Genomic DNA, 19,924 nt, shown 5'->3' with positions numbered 1-19,924 from the left:
CTACACGTCCTTGAACAATGCTTGCATTTATTTTTTTACTTCCATCGTAATAAATTACCCCCATCCATTGCCGTGCTTTTCCCGCAGGTTGTCTGATCCAGTGCATGCCATACTGAGTGAAATCAAATCCAGATCCCCTGAAAGAGAGACTGAGGGCCTCCTCTGGCTTTTTCACCACTGCAGTGGAGGGGATGGACTCCATAGTCTGGCCATTCAAAGCTGCAAAATAACCAGAAGGAAAAGAACACAAGTGACAAAAAGACAGGAATAAATGGCAGCGCTTTAAATGCTTCCAATTAAGTTTAAAATTAGGTGTATTGTTTTTGCACCATTTTTAAATAAACAAACATAACACATGACAAATAATATACAGTGAAGGAAGAGGCAAACATCCCACTGGGCTTTATTTGAATCCTCCACCTAAATCAAATGTTCAATGTTATATAAAACACAAGGTTAATATAAAAAAATTATGTGAATTCAGTAGTGATGGCAAACTAGAAAAGATGACATTGCAGCATGAACCTGAGCAACTTACAGGGCAGACAGAGGGCTGTCAGCAGAATCAGTCTGTCCATCTTCTCGAGACTGAAACGCAGTGACCCAGACGTCAGTGGGGGGACAGAAGTATACTCTCTGAAAACTCTGGATTTGCAATGGGAGGGGCTAATATTTTGGAATAAGGGAGTATTCAAATACATCTCTTGGATAAAAATGTGTTGCATGTAATTTCAGGCTTTTTAACGACACTGGTTTCTCTGACAAACCGACTCAAAGTCAAAGTCAACTTTAATGTCAATTTTTCTGTGTGTTTGAACGAAAGATCGAAATAACGTTTCCAACAATCCCGAATACAAAATACAATAATACAAAAATACAAATATGTATAAATATGTATATCCTCTATATATACAATTAATTGACACATTTACACATATGCACACAAATTTAGACTCACCTTCTAGGATAACTTTTGCTTGTGATTTGCAAAAAATATTTAATGAAGTATTCAATTACCATTTTCCCTTGACTGTTTCTGTTTCAACAAGCTCATCTAGAGTGCAAAAATAATCGGTATAAGGAAGAAGACAAGGTGGACAAACACTCCAAACACAATCAGAAAATACCTCAATCAATCATTTGATATCTAACCAAATTACTTATAAAATGTCCTCCCATCATGCTACTGTGTCAAATGTTACATATTTACTTGAAATAGACAAAAGCTATTTATCATTTCACTGGCACTATTTTGCTCATTTTCAGGTTCATAATTGTATTCTGTGCCTCCACTGTGACATGTTTACAAGCTTTAATGTTCAAAAAGGTCTTTATTTTTGTGGTGTGGGAGGGAACGTTGGGATTATAGTCTTTGCAGGCCATTTACATGTACAAAAACCTAACACTACATTAAAGGGAAAACCCCAAAAAGCACTATAGGGCCCCTTTAAAAAAAGGCCAAGCATAATGATGCCGCAACTGATGTGCATATGTTTCACAAACATATATAAAACTAGCATAGTAAGAGAAAGCAAATGTTATTTTACTCAGCCATTTACATGTGTCTGTAGTGTAAGAAGCATGTGTTATGTAAAAAGATATGAGAAGGGATTTCATAGAATGATCTGGCATTCAGCTCATGTTGTCAGATAATGCTGGTCCTGTTTATGTGCAGCACATACTGGCCCAACCAATTCCCTGTGTGGTTTTGTGTGATGGAATCAGTTAGTTCTTTCTTTCATGGGCCTCTCATTACATTACATTACATGTTACTTTTATCCAAAGCGACTTACATAGTCAATACTGCGGACAGGGGCGGACTGGGACTAAAAATCAGCCCGGGGCATCTCGACCGGCCCACTTCGGTACCACTAGTAAATTGTCAACAGGGGGGGGGGGTGCTAGTGACTTATCCGACCGGCCCACATCGTCCGACCGGCCCACTTCGGTACCGGTCCATCGTCCCACAGCCTCCCTCTCATTCAATGCAACAGACAACTCCGCTTTATGAGCATTGCGTGTAGATTAAGAACATCTTCTTAAATTGCTCAGAACCTTTAATTTTTCCAATGCATATATTGTTATGCAAGAGACTGATGATGTTTGTTCTCATGTGAAAATAAAGTGCTGCAATCATCATGCATGCTGAGATTAATAGTCACCACAGTGAAAAAAATCACTTACCTTTTTTAGATTAATATTATCTTATTTTCCCCTCACATATTAATATATCACTTAAGCATATTTGCAGGGACATATGATTCCCAATCCTTTTAATAATAGTTTTTTTGTTCATCTCTCTTCCCATCTGTTGTATTCTGATAGCGGTAAAAGCTTTGCACAGACATCAAGTCATGTACTCAAATGTCATGTACTCAAATGCACTAATTGAAAGTAACGTAATTTTCGGACTATAAGCCGCGCCTTTTTCCCTATTTTTCGACGCTGCGGTTTATATAACGGTGCGGCTAATCTATGGATTTTTACAGCTAACGGCCAACACCTTTAACTCTATGGGCTCTATGGCCGGTCCGCGGACCCCCACCTTTAAGCGGCGGGTTCCAGCAGGAAAAGCTGGAGGCCGGAAAAGAGTGAGACAGGTAGCGCGCAAAAGTAAAAGTGGAACCGAGAGTGGTATGCCGCTGCTGCGGCTTATATTCAGGTGCGGCTTATAGTCCGAAAATTACGGTATTTATTGGCTGAGATCTCATGATGTTGTTCTATTAAATGTGCCAAGTGCTAGGACTGTCTTAGGGAAGAAAGCTTTTAGTTGTGCAGCTCCACTAACTTGGAATAGTCTGCAAACATGTTTAAAACTGAGCACTATGGTTCCCCTGCATCATTTTTAAAAGTCGGCTGGGTGACATGCTGTTTGATACTCCTGGTACCTGTCACTGTAAATAGAGTTTGTAAACTGTACCCTGTACATTATGTTGTATGTCATCCTTAATGTTGTTCTGTTGTTTTTATATTACATGTGTAACTAATGTCCTGCAGGTCACCCTTGAAAAAGAGATTTTTTTATCTCAAGGGGCTTTCACCTGATTAAATACAGGCTACAAACAAACAAACCACATGAAAGGATTCAAAAAACTGCAACTGCAAACACATGTATTTCCTTTTTTCAAATTATTAAGGATTTAAATGAAAATATGCGGAGAGAAAGTATTTGTTATCAGTGAAAAGTGTAAAAACTGTGTAATATACATATAATTACAGGAGTTGTTGTTCATGGTATTTAGATTATTCTATATGAAAAAGCTTTTGAAACAGCAGTAGTGTTTGTATATGAAATTCCATATACGCACAGTTTTAAGCCCATCTTTCTCTTCTCGGCCAAAGCTGCAGAGATAATCCATAAGAGACCTCATCCCGACTCTGGCGTACGCAGATCACTGCTGTTTACGCTTTACACACAGACACATGCTCGCACAGGGAGAAAAGAAAACGACTGGATGATAGAAGGAAATAGAATTAATTTTAGGACATTTACACAAGTAGACCAGGGTCTCCACTGAAGCTGTCATCATGAGTATCAAACAAGCCTGCATCTTTCTCAGGGGAGGATCAAGGAGACAAGTAAGACATATTTTTTTTACAGCACAGTTTATGAGTTGATTTCATTTTACTCGGCCTTAAAAGTGTTTTCTCTTTACCAAAAGTATAATCATCGTTCTCTTATTGGTTTATCAGGAATGTATTTCTCACTATCATCTGATCATTTTGTGTTAAAGAAATGTTTTGTGAATATGGTTATTTTTATAAGGGGTCAATTCCAGCTAATGGCACAAGTTTTAACCGAGTCGAGTAGATTGAGAAGGTAAACTTTTTATCCAGAGCTCAGTTTTTGTGCTTTTTCCATGATGTTAAAAAAATATGTTTACAAAAAAACGTTATAATTTATATACAAATTAGAATATATCTTCACAGATTATAATCTGAATTGTTTACTTTACATACCATTTTTTTTTTTAACAGAAATGTCAATGATGTGCTGATGTAGTAATCCTAAAATTAATATACTTTACATTTGATCTGAGAATCAATTAGAAAGGATACTGTAAGATTAAAAAAAACATGTTTTCAGAAAGGATTGAACAGATTACATACGTACAAATTAAGTACATAAAGCTTAGTTCATCTATATATAGGACCTGATCGTAAACCCGTGTTTGGAATTACACATGTATATTGTTTGTTCAGAAATAGCAAGTTGATACATAACATTTATACCAGTATACTCCATATATTATACCACATATAAATAATAGTCATAGATAATGTGTAGCTTAAAAAACAAAGAAGCAAATGCATTCTTCTCATACTTTCTTCAATATTACAAAATGATGTCCCTGAAGCTCACACAATATGTTTCACAATTGAATGAAATGATGTGAGTCTTTAGTTATTACATACTGACAATTCATGTGAACAACAATATTACATTTACAAAAAGACCATATGCACCTTTTAAGCAGCTTAAATAAACACCTTAATGTTAAGAGAGGCAGTGAAAATATTAATACAACACATTTTAGAAAAAAGTGTTCGTCAAAGAGCATAGCTGAGAAATATTGGAATCATTTGCTGTAATGAAATAAAAAGTTAAATTATTATAATTTGGGTGGTTGTACTTTAATGAAAGTGGTCAAATAAAATGGGTGAAAGAAATGGTTGCCCATCCTAAAAACACATGTTAAAAAATGATTTTACACGTGAAGATCTGGTCCAATTTAACAGAGTGCGTTCAGATTGGTCTTAATTCCAAAAAGGCTTAATTCTTAGTCTGCGATACACATCCGTATATGTATGAACGGAGCTGATAGGAGGGCATGCCTTGACACAATGTAGATATTTGCAGAAATCACAAAAGTTGTCAAATGTGTGGTTAACTACTATTTCAAATACCTTCTAACAACATATCCTACTTCTGTCCATTCTGGTTTTGCAGACAAGGGCTCTTACAAACGATGAGATTGAAGGTAGTTATTTGTTTGCTTTCAGATACACTTGAAACGTGTTGTGTTACATTGTTCTCAATCTAACAAGTTTCAAATTCTAGTCACAAGCATCTCAATGATGTCTCCCTTTTAGAGTTACGTGAAGCTTTCGTAGAGTTTGATAAAGACAAGGATGGTTTCATATCCTGTAAAGACTTGGGGAACCTGATGAGGACGATGGGGTACATGCCCACTGAAATGGAGCTCATTGAACTCAGTCAGAACATCAACATGAACTGTGAGTAATACAGGAGGGTCTCCCTTGTAAATGAGATCGATGATCTCAAGGGACCAATCTGGCTAAATAAAGGTTTGAAATGAAATGAAATGAATACCCTCCAATGTATGACTGGAAAACAAACACATATGTCAAACTCCATTAGTGCCAATCAAGTTGGTTATTAAAGAACTTATAACATCTGAAACCCATCATTATAACTTAGATATCTCCCTTTTTATACAAATATAATACAGTTTTGTAGTTTAAACCAGCAAATTCATTATCTGGTACTATGGTTTTTAAAATACCTTCAAGACTGATGGACTACAGGAAACGTGTCTTTCACGCTCTCCTTAACAAGGGCCTCCTGGGACGACGAATTACATTTGCCTATTTATATTTCGAAAGTAGCCTGACAGAACAGAGGAGCGGAGTACAGATATATAATCTTATACTCGATATCTTACAGTTAGATGTGAACCATGCATAAAGCATTTGCATTTCACTGTGATTTAGAATAAGTCAATCATGTATAACAAAGACGATAAATGTCCAGGAGAAGTGTGCTTGCATGTTTGATCAGAATTGTCACAGTGCAGCAGAGTGAAATGTAATGCATTAAAACAGAGAGTCACTAATTACCAGAGATACAAAAAAAATGTATTCACGATGATATTAAAGTGCTTTTCCTCTGTCTGATCGCTGCTCAAAGTAATATTTCATTATTTGTCTTATCCCAGTGGGGGGACATGTGGACTTTGAGGATTTTGTGGAGCTAATGACCCCTAAGCTCGTGGCTGAAACTGCAGGGATGATCGGGTTGAAGGAACTTAAAGACGCATTTCGAGAGGTGAGCTCAGCAGACCTATTCTCTCTGTTTCTGCTCTTTGGCACCTCATGGTGGATGTAACGTGAACAAACTGTAACATCTGAAAATCCAGCAAAACGTTTGATTGCAAAATGAGTCTGAATTGTCCACAAGCTTTGCAATGGTTTGTTTTTCCTTTACCTCGCTCCTGTAGTTTGATTTGGACGGTGACGGTAGTATCACATCTGGGGAGCTGAGACATGCCATGATAAAGTTATTAGGAGAGCAGACCTGCAAAAAAGAAATCGAGGCGGTGGTCAGAGAAGCTGACAACAATGGAGATGGAACAGTGGACTTTGAAGGTTAGTAACAAACACACACAAACACACATGCATGAAAAAAGATGTGTGTATTTCATTTGAAGCAAGATAAATGTAATCAATACTCTTTGGTCGAAATAACTGCTTTTAAGTGTTAAAGAAAAGATGCAGGGCTCTGGTATAAGCTAACTCTGACAACACAATGTCTGCCATGAAGCAATACACTCTTTAATGCCAAAGCTGAACTTAGTGTGTAACTTTGTGATTTGTTTTAGTTTGAAATACTGTACAAGAATGTAGCTAATCAATATCCCAATGATTGTCTTTACAGAGTTTGTGAAAATGATGTCACAGAAATGAGGACAAGGATGATTCTCGATGATCACGAATAGAAAGAAGTATTTTTATTCAATTCTATGATAACGTACTTCTTATGAATACTTGTATTTATGTTATTGTTGTTTAATTTTCCTCTGTGTCATGTGGAGCTCAATTTATTAAAGTATGCAAACAAATGTCGTCGTTGTGTTCAAATGGATGAATAAACAGATGTTAAGGTTTAAGCAGTAGCTCCAAACGGCTACCCACTACTTTTCAGTTTTGCAAATTCTAAAACGTTGTGGTGCCGATTCAGTCAGCTGTTCAAAAAGTAATAAATGAGTGATATAAGAAATGTCTGTGATGTCTAGCTAAGCATGTCGGTGTAAGCCTATTTCTTTCTAAGGATATCTGTTGTTATTTATCCAAGTTTAGTAGTTGTGGAAAACAACATCCCCTCATCCTACTCCAGCCGGCTGTAGAAAGGGTCTGCAGTGAATTTAATCGGATCCAGAGGACATAATCTGAGGATGTTTAGCGCTGACCTCGCCAAAAGTAAGGGTTACATCTGTCTGATGACACCTGTAGGAAATAATCTCAGCAGGACTGAGTATCCTCTGCCGCCTCGCTCCCATGCTCCTATCCCATCTGCTTTAAGAAGTATTATGTAAATATTAGACATTTTTAGTTACTTCTCACTTTGAGGATTCAGATTAGTTTGACAAAATATAATTGAGCAAAAACATGTCTGGTTGAGCTCCCCAGCATTTCATAAATGGGATATTACCAGCGACAACATTCTCGAGGCTAACACATTAATGTATTGCTCATTATAATCTTGTGATATACAGTATTCCAATATTATGACATAATGACCTTTTTCTCTTTTGGCAGTTTGAGTATATTTTGATGCCAATACATCTCAGTTGTTCTACACTGTTAATGTTATGCATTGAATAAAAAATGTCCCTTAACATTAGTCAGGGGTCATTAGTTTACTCAATAACAGACCGTTTAGACCGAACTTTACAGCTTAACTCAATCTGAATCCATTTGATTTATTTAACAAGCCGATTATTATTCATTTGAACAAATATGGCTATTATTCGGAGTGGCAGATTGCCAACGACGATAAATAACCGATTTATTTCCAACCTCTTTGTTCATTTGGCATCGTTCACAAAACATAATCCCCCTATGGTCGCTAATGCTTTTGCATAACACAAAAGGCCAATACGACGAACATTGTGGTGAGAGATAAAAGCTATTTCTGTCTTGACAATAATAATGGTCCTAATCTTTTGAGAGCGTCAAGATTGTGGAAAATCCCCACTGAGCGTTATGGAGTCAACATGACATGCAATGGCTGGAAAACAAAACGATATTGGTTCAGGTGGTGACCAATATTAAGAATTAAAACATTGTTGGTAGAAGATATACATATGTCAGAAAATATTTTAAAGCATTGCAGATAAAGATGAGCTTGTTATATTATAATGTGGGGGAGAGTTTTGCTTATTTAATATTATCAAGTATTTTTCAACAAGACAGCCACCCCTTATAGCTAAGCTATTTCAGTTTTTATACAATTAGCTTGAAAGTAAAATCCTACACAGGTCAGAAGCTAAACGTCCCATGTTGTACAAATCACACGTCATGAAACAACATCATACAACCACATATAAACGATCTCTGGAATATAATCTGTCTCTCTGGGCTGGATTAGTTCAACTCTGTAATCCTCATCATGGGACCCTCAGATGAGCAGATGGCAGATAAGACAAGATCACCACTCTAATTCTCATCTACTAAGTAACCAAAAAAAGCAATAAGAGCTGAAACTGAATGTGAAAGTTTGATATGTGAGTGTGTTTAAATCAAAACCATATTCACTTTTGGCCATTTCCATGGAGAATGGTGTTATTTTAAACAATCAAAGTATTAAACCGGCTATTTTTCTGTAATAAAAACAATGTGATATCTTAAAACCAATCACGGATATGTTGCATACATACTCTTGTTTTCACACACAGTCCATACTGATTCATTTCATGCATTTATTAGTTATTTGGATTCCAAAATACCTGAATGTCTGCATGACATACAAGTGTAAACCACAGGCACACCACCAACAAAAAAATTAATTTATAATGACATACAAGCATATGTAGAGGTAATAAGAAGAGAAGGAATAACCACAGTGTGTTAATATACGTTTGGCATTCGTGTTGGAAAATAAATAGAAATGTATATGTTTTTCTTATTTTCACAGTTTTTTGGTTGAACTATAGATAATCATCCCGTGCTAACTCGTGTGTTTGTGTGCATGCGTCCAGGGGTCAGGACAGATAGGTTTCACATGCAAATAGCATTCACTAACATATGACGTCAAGAAACAATTTACAACTACACCAGATCTGCTCTTTTTAGATTGGATCTCATTGCACTTGCAGGTGATATCAGCTCCTGGTTTGCAGCAAACGATCTAGCATTTAACACTTCCTCACATGATCCATAATAATACGCACATCTTGTTGTAGATCTTAAAACCAACACCACTTGAAAGCATGGTCAATGGCTTGTGTAATTCTTAGGGTAGATACACACAGTGATTCATCGACTGGAATGAGATGCATCACCTACAACTAGCAGCTGGGTAAGGCATCCCTGCCTGATGAGTATCGGTATTTGGCAGCAGCAGCTTCAGAGGTCGGGGTTGAACATGAAGTCCAAAGCTTGTCTCTCTGCTGCAGCCACATTTGGATGCCAGAGGTCCACACTCAAAATGACTCGTGGTCCCGAATCTGGAGACCCTTTACAAATAGACGTAGATGCAACATTAGGTAAATGTGTGACAGAAACGAGTCATGGTTCAACTGTTGAGAACAACTCAAGTAAAAGAGCAACATCTTTAAAGGTCTACTATTATACTGTTTTTCATCAATATATTATAGGTCTCAGATATATACAAAACATGTCTGTGAAGTGTTTGGCTCCAAACACCAAACAGATCATTGCAGCATCCCATAATCCCCTCTGTTTCAGCCCTGTTTCCAAAGGGCTGATTCTCTGTCTGTTAATTTAGATGAAAATAAGGAGCCCCTCCCCACGCCCCTCTGAGAGATATTTGGTTACAAAGAACACAATGGTACTCTAGGAGGAGATTCAGGTGATAAGGTGGGGGTGGGGGTGGGGGCAGGGTTACCTTGGTTGCTGATTGGCTAATGGTTACACAAGCCAAAAAATCGTTATGACATCATAAAGTGGCCAACATCTGATCAGCTCATTTTCAGACAGGTTTTTATAGAAATGGATCAGGACAAAAAGAGAGAGGATACATGTTGATGTATAAAGGACATGAAAAAGTGGATTTTGCATAACAGCTGACTTTTAAAACAAAACCAAGGACACTCACATTTTAATTTCACAAGCTGCTTATTTGGAATTCAGACATCATGCATTACATTTCATTTTAATAGTCATTCACCTGTAATGATAAGTGTACTAATAAGCAGTCAAAATAATGCTATAGGTGTTTATTTGTTGAAGTGACTCAGGTGGACTAACCCTTGTGGGAGACGGTGTGCAGGAAGGAGTCGTCAACCAGGAGGCAGTGCCCCTCCGACCAGCACTGAGGCTCCCCTCCCACCACCAACTCACACAGGGAGGGAGTCTGCAGACCTACCAAAGTGACATCTGTTTAAACTTTGGAACACAAAGTATTGTGGTTACAATCAGCTGAAAAGATCACGCACTATTGTCCTCTCTGTGTTCACAATGGAAAGGATTACAGCCAGATGGAACAAACTAATTGTGCTGAGGAGAAAATATCCCCTGACCCACAAAGAACCACATTGTGCAAAGCTTGAGTACTTAAAACTAAATGCAGGAAAAAAACCACAATGATTTCTTTTTACTTACCAAGATGACAACGTAGGCGAGTATTAGTGGGTCCGTAGGAACTACCCAACGTGGCTCCGGGCCCTAACAGCCAAAATCCAGCAGATCCTAAAGAGTTGCTGCTGATGAATGTACGCAGAGAGAGAAGAGTCCGGTAGGTGCAAGGACAGGAGCGACAGTTTCCTGCCACAGAAACACCTGCGCTGTATAAAGAAAACACTGCCTGGCCCTGAAAGAGACAATGCCTTATGACTCAGATACACATACACTTGAGAGTAACACAGGATCAAGCAATGCATACTCCTATAAATATCAGAGCTTGACCTCTAATAGAGATCAAATGAACGATACTTATCACAAGAAAACTAAAACATACTTTAGTTTTTTGTCTATTGGCTGAATTGAGAATGATTGAACCATCTTTGTTGTGGTTGCAGAATAAGAAAACGAATCCAAAAAGTCTCAGTAGCATACAACTATACTTGCATAGGTTAAGGTCTGGATTCAAATATCAATGTGTGTTTTCTGTACGTGAGAAATTGGACACTTAACCACGTTGTGCTGGTGTCATTTCTGGGGACAGTATTATGGAAGCTTGCAATCATTTGTATACATATGATGTTAGTGTTTTTCGCTCGGTATCTTTTCTTGTAGTGGGGCCTGAAAGATTTAAGTTGCGTACCTTTGGTCCCACACAGGTCCAGCCTAGTTTTGAGTCGATGCCCCGCTGGTATACAGCCTTGAATTCAGCCAAGATTACAGAATAGTTTGCTTCCAAGAGCTCAATGTCATGCCGATGAGCATCTCTTGGGAAGAAAGGAACACTTGGGACATCTGGCAGGAAGAAGAAATTAGGCTTCTGTATAGCAGAGTGATCGTTCAGATGGACCTGAAGCGACAGCAAAAAGGCAATCAATAATTCACCATGTTTCCTTTCTCCGTTGTTTACGCTTCAAACAGAAAGCACTTCCAAATGAGGTGTTATGATGCGTTTACACGAGATTAAACATGCTTTGACAACATGTTCAATTCCATGCGATATAACATTAGATACACACGCACGGATTAAACGTGTACCTGCTCACGGAGGCTCTTATGAATGCGGCCCATGCCCACCCAACTGTAGCGCTTGGCATACTCTTGCAGGGCTGCGTACAGTTTCTTGGCTTCTGCAGATGCCTGAGCTGGGAACAAGGCATGACTCATCACTGGGGTGAGGTATCCTTGTCCCTGCTCCTCATCCTCCTCAGTTTCCATGGAAATAAAGGGACTAATCTGATCACTTCTCAACAGCTTGGATCGTGCACTACACTTGGTTCCATCACAGCTACCGCCACGGGACATAATAGACCGCCTTGAGCCCGACTTGAGCTTTCCGGCATGTGCGTGACCTGGGATGGGCAGGTCGGAGCCCATCCGATAGCAGTGCCACAGGAAGAGGAGCAGCAGAGTCCACAGAAGGCCACTCAGGGAATGGACACCCAGCTCGACATACGGAGGCACGGCCAGCGTGTTCATTGAGTCCATCCTTTAAATGTGTGAGAATCTAATATACTGAAACAGAAACAGACCAAGAGTTTATGGAAATCCTTGTTAAAATGGCAAAGTGCAATGCAATCTTCTCAGACTAAACATCAGTAAAATACAAATTATATATATATATATTTTACTGGTCTGGAACAAATTCCTTTGGTCACTCCAGACTTTAAACACCCCAAACTAGTAGCCTTGAAGGTGCTGTTTCCAATAAGTGGTGTTATTTGTAACATAACATAAACAACAGTGTTAAGAGTTCTATACGATATCTTTTGGCTACTGAAATCCTAACAGATCATTACAAGTGTCTCTTTTTGCCAACAAGCTCAGCCTGAAGGTAATGATGGAGTGTCCCAAATTCAAACAGCCCACTGGCTCATTTATTTTCTGAACTTTAATTATTTTCAGGGTCACAGGAGGCGGAAGCCTATCCCAGCATGCACTTAGTAGAAATTAGTGAAACGGTCGTGACATGTTGCCAGTCCATCACGCAGCCACTAACCCTTTTGCTAAATTGTCTCTGACTGCACGGTGTTATGTAAGCTCTGCTCTCGGACCTCTCTGAGCAGACTAGCTGTCGATCTAAAGATTTCACAGCAGGAAATGTTGTGGAGTCAATTTACACTGGCCAGTTCAGATTCAATGTATGTTTCTTTCCTTTAAAATCCCCTAAATGTATTATATCTAACTAAAGTAAATGATAAAACCCGTATTAAATGTCGTTCTTGGTTGCTTATCTGCCTTACTTCACAAAAGTTTTTCTCATTGCCTCAACTTTTGTCTCACTATGACTTTTTTATTGTGAACATAGTCAATGAAATCCTAAAAGTTGGAACATGTGTCTTTGTCAATTTACTTTCAGCTATAAAAGAATGAATCTAAGCAGTATGTCTATTTCTGCATTCTGGTTCAATATATATATCGTATATCATCTACAACTGTTTATTTATAAATGACAATTTCAAAATAAGCAGATAACAGAGCAGACCAAGTTATGTTCTGTGAGCATCGCAGACACTGTGTGTGTGTGTGTGTGTGTGTGTGTGTGTGTGTGTGTGTGTGTGTGTGTGTGTGTGTGTGTGTGTGTGTGTGTGTGTGTGTGTGTGTGTGTGTGTGTGTGTGTGTGTGTGTGTGTGTGTGTGTGTGTGTGTGTGTGTGTGTGTGTGTGTGTGTGTGTGTGTGTGTGTGTGTGTGTGTGTGTGTGTGTTTTAAGTGGGAGGTTTCTTTCCTCTTAGGCTTTTCCCAACAAATTCGTTTTGTAGTTACATCAATTGCATTCTATGTGGTGATACTTCCTACAGGAAACACCTATAGGCTACGCATGCTAAAGATGTTTCACTAATTATGAACTAGGGTTGTTTTTTATGTGCAATCGCTTCAGCATTCATTTTGTTACTTGCTCTGCGCCAGCCCCCACAGCTCAGCTGGTTCATGTATAATGTCCGCATCCCATGTTAGCGCAAACATCCACCCATTACATGAAACCGCGGCACACGAATGTTCGCCATGCAAACCGTGTATGGCACATGCAGGCCTTTAAATGAGCAAACATACACGATGTACCCCCTGCGTGCCGCCTCTCACATCTCTGTCTGATTACCTTGGTGCACCGTGCAGCGCTGTGTCGGACCCACTTCAGCACCGTGCTGGTGGACAGCTTCTCCAGCGCTCACTGACAAAATGTGGATATCTCCCGCGCGCCGCTGCAGTTACCGCGTGCATCCGCTAGGTCGCACCTGAAGCTTCAACACAAATGCCCTCACATCATAGCCGAATGCGTCAACCACACGGCAACCAGCTAGGGGCTTCTCACCAGTACAAACCCCGCCGTGTTCTCGGGGCCTAAAGCAACAGGATACAGTGCAAGAAGAAGAACACTAACGCAGCCTGGAAGAGAAAGGTAAGCGGCTGGCAGCTTTACAATGTAGCTGAGACGGTTGTCTGTCTCACAGTGGTGGTGACTTATGCCAAAAATCATCCTCCGCACAAAGAGGGCCGGGGGAGGTGCGAGTGATGCTGCCTGGTTTAGCCCCATCATTTTGTCACACACCAGGCTGGTATTTTCACCGAGGAAACGCCTCGAATAACAGCGGAGGTGATTTTTGACACACTACCATTGACAGGTTAATAATAGAATTAGGTTTATAGTCATCCTGCGGTTGGATTTTGGAATAGCGCATTTTAGGGTATGTTACTGCAGATTTGGATGTGAAAATGCAGGGGGGAGTATGAATATTTAACATTACACCGTGTGATATGTACCTGGCCTTTTTTGTCATTTTCGTTTCTATAACGTATGAATGAGATTGGGTATTTTTCAGATTGATGGTGCTGGGATTTACAGTTTCACATCCTAGTGATCCTTCAATTCGAGGCATTGTGGCCTGTGTGATGTAAACATATGCCCTGTACCCGAATGGCGAGTGTGTTTTCAGTGATATGACTAGAAATGTGCAGTCCAGTCAGCAATGATTATTTCCCATGCCCCTTGCAGTTATTATATTCTACCAAAAAGCGATTACATCACAGAACAATATGCAGTTATTTTTCTATTAACAATATGACAATCATTTGCGAACCTGCTACAAAACTGCTCTCTTTAACCTTCTCAGGTGATTCAGTTTCATCCGAAGCCATGGGGTTCACACGCTTTGCTGTGATGCTTTCTGTCACCATGATCCACCTAGTTTCAGGTAAGTGTGTGTGTGTGTGTGTGTGTGTGTGTGTGTGTGTGTGTGTGTGTGTGTGTGTGTGTGTGTGTGTGTGTGTGTGTGTGTGTGTGTGTGTGTGTGTGTGTGTGTGTGTTCTCTAAGCATGCACCTTTTGATGTTCCTCTGAAATCATTGACTATTGCATTACATCTTCAAAAAAAGCTATATATTATGCTTTGCGTGGATGTAGTAATTGTTCCTGGCTATTTCAGGTATGAGCTTAATGACTCCTGAGCCTGACACCCCACCAACACCCACCCCCGAGTCTTACCCTCTGGGTGACCTGATCCATACTGCCCTGCAGAGTAAGGAATACTTAGGAGAGGCTTCTGCAAGCACAGGTACATTAACATAGGCCTTTACTGCTTTAGAGGCTTAACGCAACTGTAGCACTACATGGTTGAGTGCTGGTTGCAAATGACTCACATTGAATTGAACCTTGGGACTCTGCAGGTACTGCCACCAACCCGACTCAGGCGGTGCCAGGGTTAGGGCAGAGCGAGTCCACAGCGACAGTCATATCCCCGGGTCTGCTCACCACAGCCTTCAGCTCCTCTTCTGCTGCCAGCCAGACAGGATCAAGGACTCCCATGTCCTCGCTGCCCATGGAGGAGGAGACAACCACCACTCTGATCACCACCACCACCATAACCACAATGCACATGCCAGGTACCTGCGTAACACTTTGCTTCCCCTATATGTGTTGTTTCATTAAGGCTAGTTAAAGCAATGTTAAAAAAAAACATGTAGATACATTTCCAAATCAAAGCTGCTAAGATTGTTGTTGTGCCGGCATTGTCAGCAAATTCCCACTGACTCTTTGCTTCCCATCACAATTACAATTACTTCTCTGAACCCTTTTTTGAGAAAAAGAAAAAAAAAAGTGATTGACAGACATGTACTTTAGTGGTTTAAGATCTTAAACACTTAATTCAAAAGTTTAGGATAGCTATGGGGTCAACATAGCTACAATGTAAAGGTACATTTTGTAACATAAGTATTCTGTATTGATTTTACATTCTTAGCTTACTAAAACAACATATTTTCGACAATTTCTGTTTGGTAACAACCTGAGTTGAGAACATTTTAAGGGCAGACTTTCTTGTCTGTGCTTCTGGTCTTATTAGAATAATGTGCTTCTACTCTTCAGGATGCCCGCTTAAAAGGATTGAAAAAACACAAAGAGTTGATAGTACATGATGATTGTAGTAAACACTGATCAATGATGAAGATGATGAGGTGCATAGTCTGAAAAACTCCCTTTGCTCCCCTGTCTCTCCTCCATAACCTAAAGCAAGAAAGCAGATTGGCCTACCAGCCTGATCTGCTGTGAGATGACTGAGCCAGATGTGCACCATCAGTAAAACCTCATACACAGACATGTGCATCTTTGACTTGGCACTGCAAATACACATATATGGTGAAACTAGAAAATACAGCATAATGGGATCAACTTTTGCCATTCAATCCAAATAATCCAGGAGCTCTATAGCATGCGAGTTGCTGACTGACTTAAGATAACATGAAGTTACTATAAATAAAATGCCCCGTAGCTGTTCCTTTGAATAGAAAATCCTCAACGCTATTTAATGGCTTACGTTACGTCTATATCCGTCAAAAGGGGCAGAATGTTCGGAGATATTCAGATGGCTCAAAAAAAAATGTGATGCATTGAAACCAGTGAGATCTGAAGCCTACAAGGGGGGCTTGGACTCTATTTGGCTATCCTCACTTGATCTTTTTCCTATTAGTGTCCTCTCTGTTCACATCTTCACATGAAAAGTTCTGAATCAAGATTGACAATAAAGTCTTACTATGTAATGTTATTGTAACAAACTAATTAGACTTAATCAATGAGCATGAAAACAACTTACTGGCTGAGTAAAGTGCAACCAGATGAAGCCATTAATACTAATATCAGCACTGCTACTGTCCTAATATCATAGGGAGAATTAATTTGACAAATCAGTCAGCCATCATGACAAGAATAATAATAGGAAGGGTGAGGAACATCATCCTTGTCAGAAATGGAGTTAAGTATGACAGCACTACGGCGCTTCCTGTGGTGCTCTCACTGCAGGTGGAGCAGAGCTGTTAGTCATTCTGCTCATGAAATAAAGACACCATTACATTAACGGCTGCAATAGAGGTTTGAGGAAATGCGGGGGGGTCAGCTGGCTAACACCAAGCGGGGAGAGAAATGTCATTTGAAATGAATGATCACTGATGTGTGCGTGTGTTACCTTATTAATACTGGGATTTGTCATTGTCATAAAACGCTCTCTAGGTACTCTAGTAGCAAGGTCATATCTCAAACCTGTTAACACCAAATGAAAGTTGAATTAGTTAAAGCTACCGCTGCTTGTCTAAAGGTAAAAATGTAGATTTGTACCTTTAGACCAGGGGTGTCAAACTCATTTTAGCTCAGGGGCCACATGGAAGAAAATCTATTCCCAAGTGGGCCGGAGCGGTAAAATCATAGCATAATAACAAAAAAATGACGACAACTTCAGATTGTTTTCTTTGTTTAAGTTTAGTGAACTTTAGTGCAATAACAGTACAAGCACATTTAGACTTGGCGTATCAACAAAAAGCCATACAACAACATTAAGTCATATACTGGGAATTAACAAAATACAAAAACTCTTCTCAAATAACTAATTTGTCATTTTAACATATTAATCCTGTACTAACTCACCAAATGATTGAGACAAATTGAGGTAGAAACTTTTCAAGAGGGTTGAGTTACTTACTTCCTGCCTTGTAGGCTACATTACTTATTGATAAATAAAAGCTGTGCAATGCATGAACAATTTCAACAAACCTAACTTATGAACTGAAGTTACTGTCATTATTACAGTAAATCACACACTGTTCACTTTCTTTCAATCTGCACAGAAGACAATCATTTTTTAGATAACTATATCAGGGTGCAGTGTCTTATGCAGCATTTTAAGTTGGGTTACCCACTGTTGTTTTTGCTCCTGAAACCTGGCATCTTTTAGCTTTCACAAGTGCATCAATATCAGTGGTCAAAGCCTGAGTGGCAGCCAATTTCAGGATTTCATTTAAGTGCTTGTGCGTGAGCCTTGAGCGCAGCTTTGTTTTATTGATGCTCATTACAGAGAAAACTTGCTCACAAATATACGTGGTTCCAAACATGCACAACACTTTTGCAGCAAGGGCTGTCAAGTTGGGGTAACCTGGCAAAAGATACTGATAAAATGTGTCTAAGCCAGCTGCAGCAAATTTCCCCTTCAAATCTGAGTCACACTGCAAGTCTATTATTTCAAGTTGAATGTTGACGGGCAGATCAGAGGCATTCGCGGTGAATGGCGAGCAGAAAACTTTGAAGTCTTTCTCCAGTTCACCAAAAATCTGAAAGCGTTGCTCAAACTCCCGCAATAGTCCTATTAGTTTATCTTTGAACCGCTTCATGTCTGCGACATGTTGGATATCGCACACATTTTTCAGACAAGGAAAGTGCGCTGCATCACCTCCCGCGAGCTGCGTCTCCCACAATGACAGCTTCAACTTGAACGCACATACGCTGTCATAATACTGCGTTACAACTTTGTTGCGCCCCTGCAGCATTGTGTTCAAGTTATTCAAGTGCTCTGTAACATCCACCATGAACGCAAGATCCTGCATCCATTCTTTGGACTTAAATTCTAACACTGGTCTGCCTTTTTGTTTCATGAATTGTTCAATTTCCTCTCGTAAATCAAAGAAACGCCTCAGCACAATGCCTCGGCTTAACCATCTTACCTCGGTGTGGTAAGGCAGGCCGTAGTTGTGGTCTTTATCTCTGAGAAGGTTGTCAAACTGACGGTGATTCAAGCCTCTTGATCGGATGAAATTAACAGTTTGGACGACCACCTTCATGACGTTATCCATCTTTAATGACTTGCAACACAATGCCTCCTGGTGCAAAATACAGTGAAAAGTCCAAAAATCACGTCCTCCATTTGCAGTCTGCACTTTTTCCCTGAATTTCGTCACAACACCTGCTTTTTTCCCGATCATTGAAGGCGCACCGTCTGTAGCCACGCTGACAGCGCGTGACCAGTCCACTCCGACTCTGTCCAGGGCACCCTCGAGTGTGTTGAAAATATCAGCCGCTGTCGTGGTATCCGTCATCGGCACCAACTCCACAAACTCCTCGGTTACGGTCAAAGTATCATCAACTCCGCGGATGAATATGGCCAGTTGCGCAACATCTGTAATGTCCGTGCTTTCATCAATTGCAACTGAAAACGCAATAAACGACTTAACTTTGCGCTTCAATTGGCTGTCCAAATCCTCCGAAAGATCAGAAATCCTGTGTGCAACTGTGTTTCTTGTCAGGCTGATATTTTCAAAAGCTTGACGCTTTTCAGGGCACACAATCTCTGCAGCTGTCAGCATGCATGTCTTCACAAATTCACCCTCGCTAAATGGTTTTGAAGCCACTGCAATTTCATTAGAAATAAGGTAGCTGGCTTTCACTGCAGCATCGCCGATTTCTCGGCTATGAGTAAACACAGACTGCTGTTTTTTCAGACCCGCCAGCAATTCCTTCACCTTTTCGCTTCTCTGTTTTCCTTTCAAGTTATCATATTTGTCGGCATGTTGAGTCTCATAGTGGCGACGAAGGTTATATTCTTTCAGCACTGAAACGTGCTGCGAACAAACCAAACACACGGGTTTCCCATTCACTTCCGTGAATAAATAGGAGGATGACCATTTTTCTTGGAAAACTCTGCACTCTGTGTCCACTTTTCTCTTTTTTGATAGCGACATTTTGGGGAGTGAGGAAGCCAAGCACGATAGACTGTAAACACAGGATTACTTCCTCAGCCCCGTTATACATAGTTTGCTCGCTTCACATAATTGCTATTGCGACACCCAGTGGACACATTTAGAACAGCAGTTTCTTTCATTGAAAAATTGCAGCTCTTTTTATTTTTTATACTTTCCAAAATCATCTCGCGGGCCGGATTAAACTTGTTCACGGGCCTGATCCGGCCCGCGGGCCGTACGTTTGACACCCCTGCTTTAGACAGAGCAATGCTAGCTGTTATCCACTGTTTTCAATGTATTTCCTGAAGTATAGGGTCCATCTTCACATA

The 19,924-nt window shown here is 39.9% G+C and overlaps 3 protein-coding genes across 8 annotated transcripts in view; 2 read left to right on the top strand and 1 right to left on the bottom strand.

The window, feature by feature from the left end:
* Positions 1 to 3,443: 3,443 nt before the first annotated feature.
* Positions 3,444 to 6,863, top strand: cabp5b (calcium binding protein 5b). Its single transcript, XM_079643813.1, has 6 exons — positions 3,444 to 3,579; positions 4,952 to 4,982; positions 5,095 to 5,238; positions 5,961 to 6,070; positions 6,243 to 6,390; positions 6,680 to 6,863. Exons 1-6 carry the CDS (start codon positions 3,529 to 3,531, stop codon positions 6,706 to 6,708), a joined length of 513 nt encoding a protein of 170 aa, XP_079499939.1. The 5' UTR covers positions 3,444 to 3,528; the 3' UTR covers positions 6,709 to 6,863.
* Positions 6,864 to 8,709: 1,846 nt separating this feature from the next.
* The window catches only part of asphd1 (aspartate beta-hydroxylase domain containing 1), a 20,695-nt gene continuing 9,480 nt past the window's right edge, over positions 8,710 to 19,924 (bottom strand). Inside the window, exons 1-6 of one of the 4 annotated variants that reach the window (XM_079645694.1) lie at positions 13,703 to 13,832; positions 11,644 to 12,120; positions 11,249 to 11,455; positions 10,588 to 10,795; positions 10,234 to 10,347; positions 8,710 to 9,479 (exon numbers count right to left, since the gene is read on the bottom strand). In XM_079645694.1, coding sequence (XP_079501820.1) covers positions 9,370 to 9,479; positions 10,234 to 10,347; positions 10,588 to 10,795; positions 11,249 to 11,455; positions 11,644 to 12,093 — 1,089 coding nt within the window. In that variant the 5' untranslated portion in view covers positions 12,094 to 12,120; positions 13,703 to 13,832 and the 3' untranslated portion in view covers positions 8,710 to 9,369. Of the gene's footprint in view, positions 9,480 to 10,233; positions 10,348 to 10,587; positions 10,796 to 11,248; positions 11,456 to 11,643; positions 12,948 to 13,656; positions 13,833 to 19,924 lie in introns of those variants that run through there. The other 3 variants (XM_079645697.1, XM_079645696.1, XM_079645695.1) reach the window with 3 other exon arrangements.
* The window catches only part of sez6l2 (seizure related 6 homolog (mouse)-like 2), a 27,818-nt gene continuing 21,752 nt past the window's right edge, over positions 13,859 to 19,924 (top strand). The window contains exons 1-4 of one of the 3 annotated variants that reach the window (XM_079645693.1): positions 13,859 to 14,002; positions 14,715 to 14,795; positions 15,026 to 15,154; positions 15,267 to 15,482. In XM_079645693.1, the coding sequence (XP_079501819.1) occupies positions 14,738 to 14,795; positions 15,026 to 15,154; positions 15,267 to 15,482 (403 nt within the window). In that variant the 5' untranslated portion in view covers positions 13,859 to 14,002; positions 14,715 to 14,737. Of the gene's footprint in view, positions 14,003 to 14,222; positions 14,289 to 14,714; positions 14,796 to 15,025; positions 15,155 to 15,266; positions 15,483 to 19,924 lie in introns of those variants that run through there. The other 2 variants (XM_079645691.1, XM_079645692.1) reach the window with 2 other exon arrangements.

This window comes from Notothenia rossii (assembly GCF_949606895.1).
Source record: "Notothenia rossii genome assembly, chromosome: 8".
Lineage (NCBI taxonomy): Eukaryota > Metazoa > Chordata > Actinopteri > Perciformes > Nototheniidae > Notothenia > Notothenia rossii.
This window is presented reverse-complemented; position numbering and strand designations above follow the sequence as displayed.

Coding starts and splice junctions, on each gene's coding strand:
- cabp5b (XM_079643813.1), top strand. CDS start 3,529: ATGAGTATCAAACAAGCCTGCATCTTTCTCAGGGGAGGATCAAGGAGA. Junction 3,580..4,951: donor GGGGAGGATCAAGGAGACAA/GTAAGACATATT, acceptor CTGGTTTTGCAG/ACAAGGGCTCTTACAAACGA. Junction 4,983..5,094: donor TACAAACGATGAGATTGAAG/GTAGTTATTTGT, acceptor TCTCCCTTTTAG/AGTTACGTGAAGCTTTCGTA.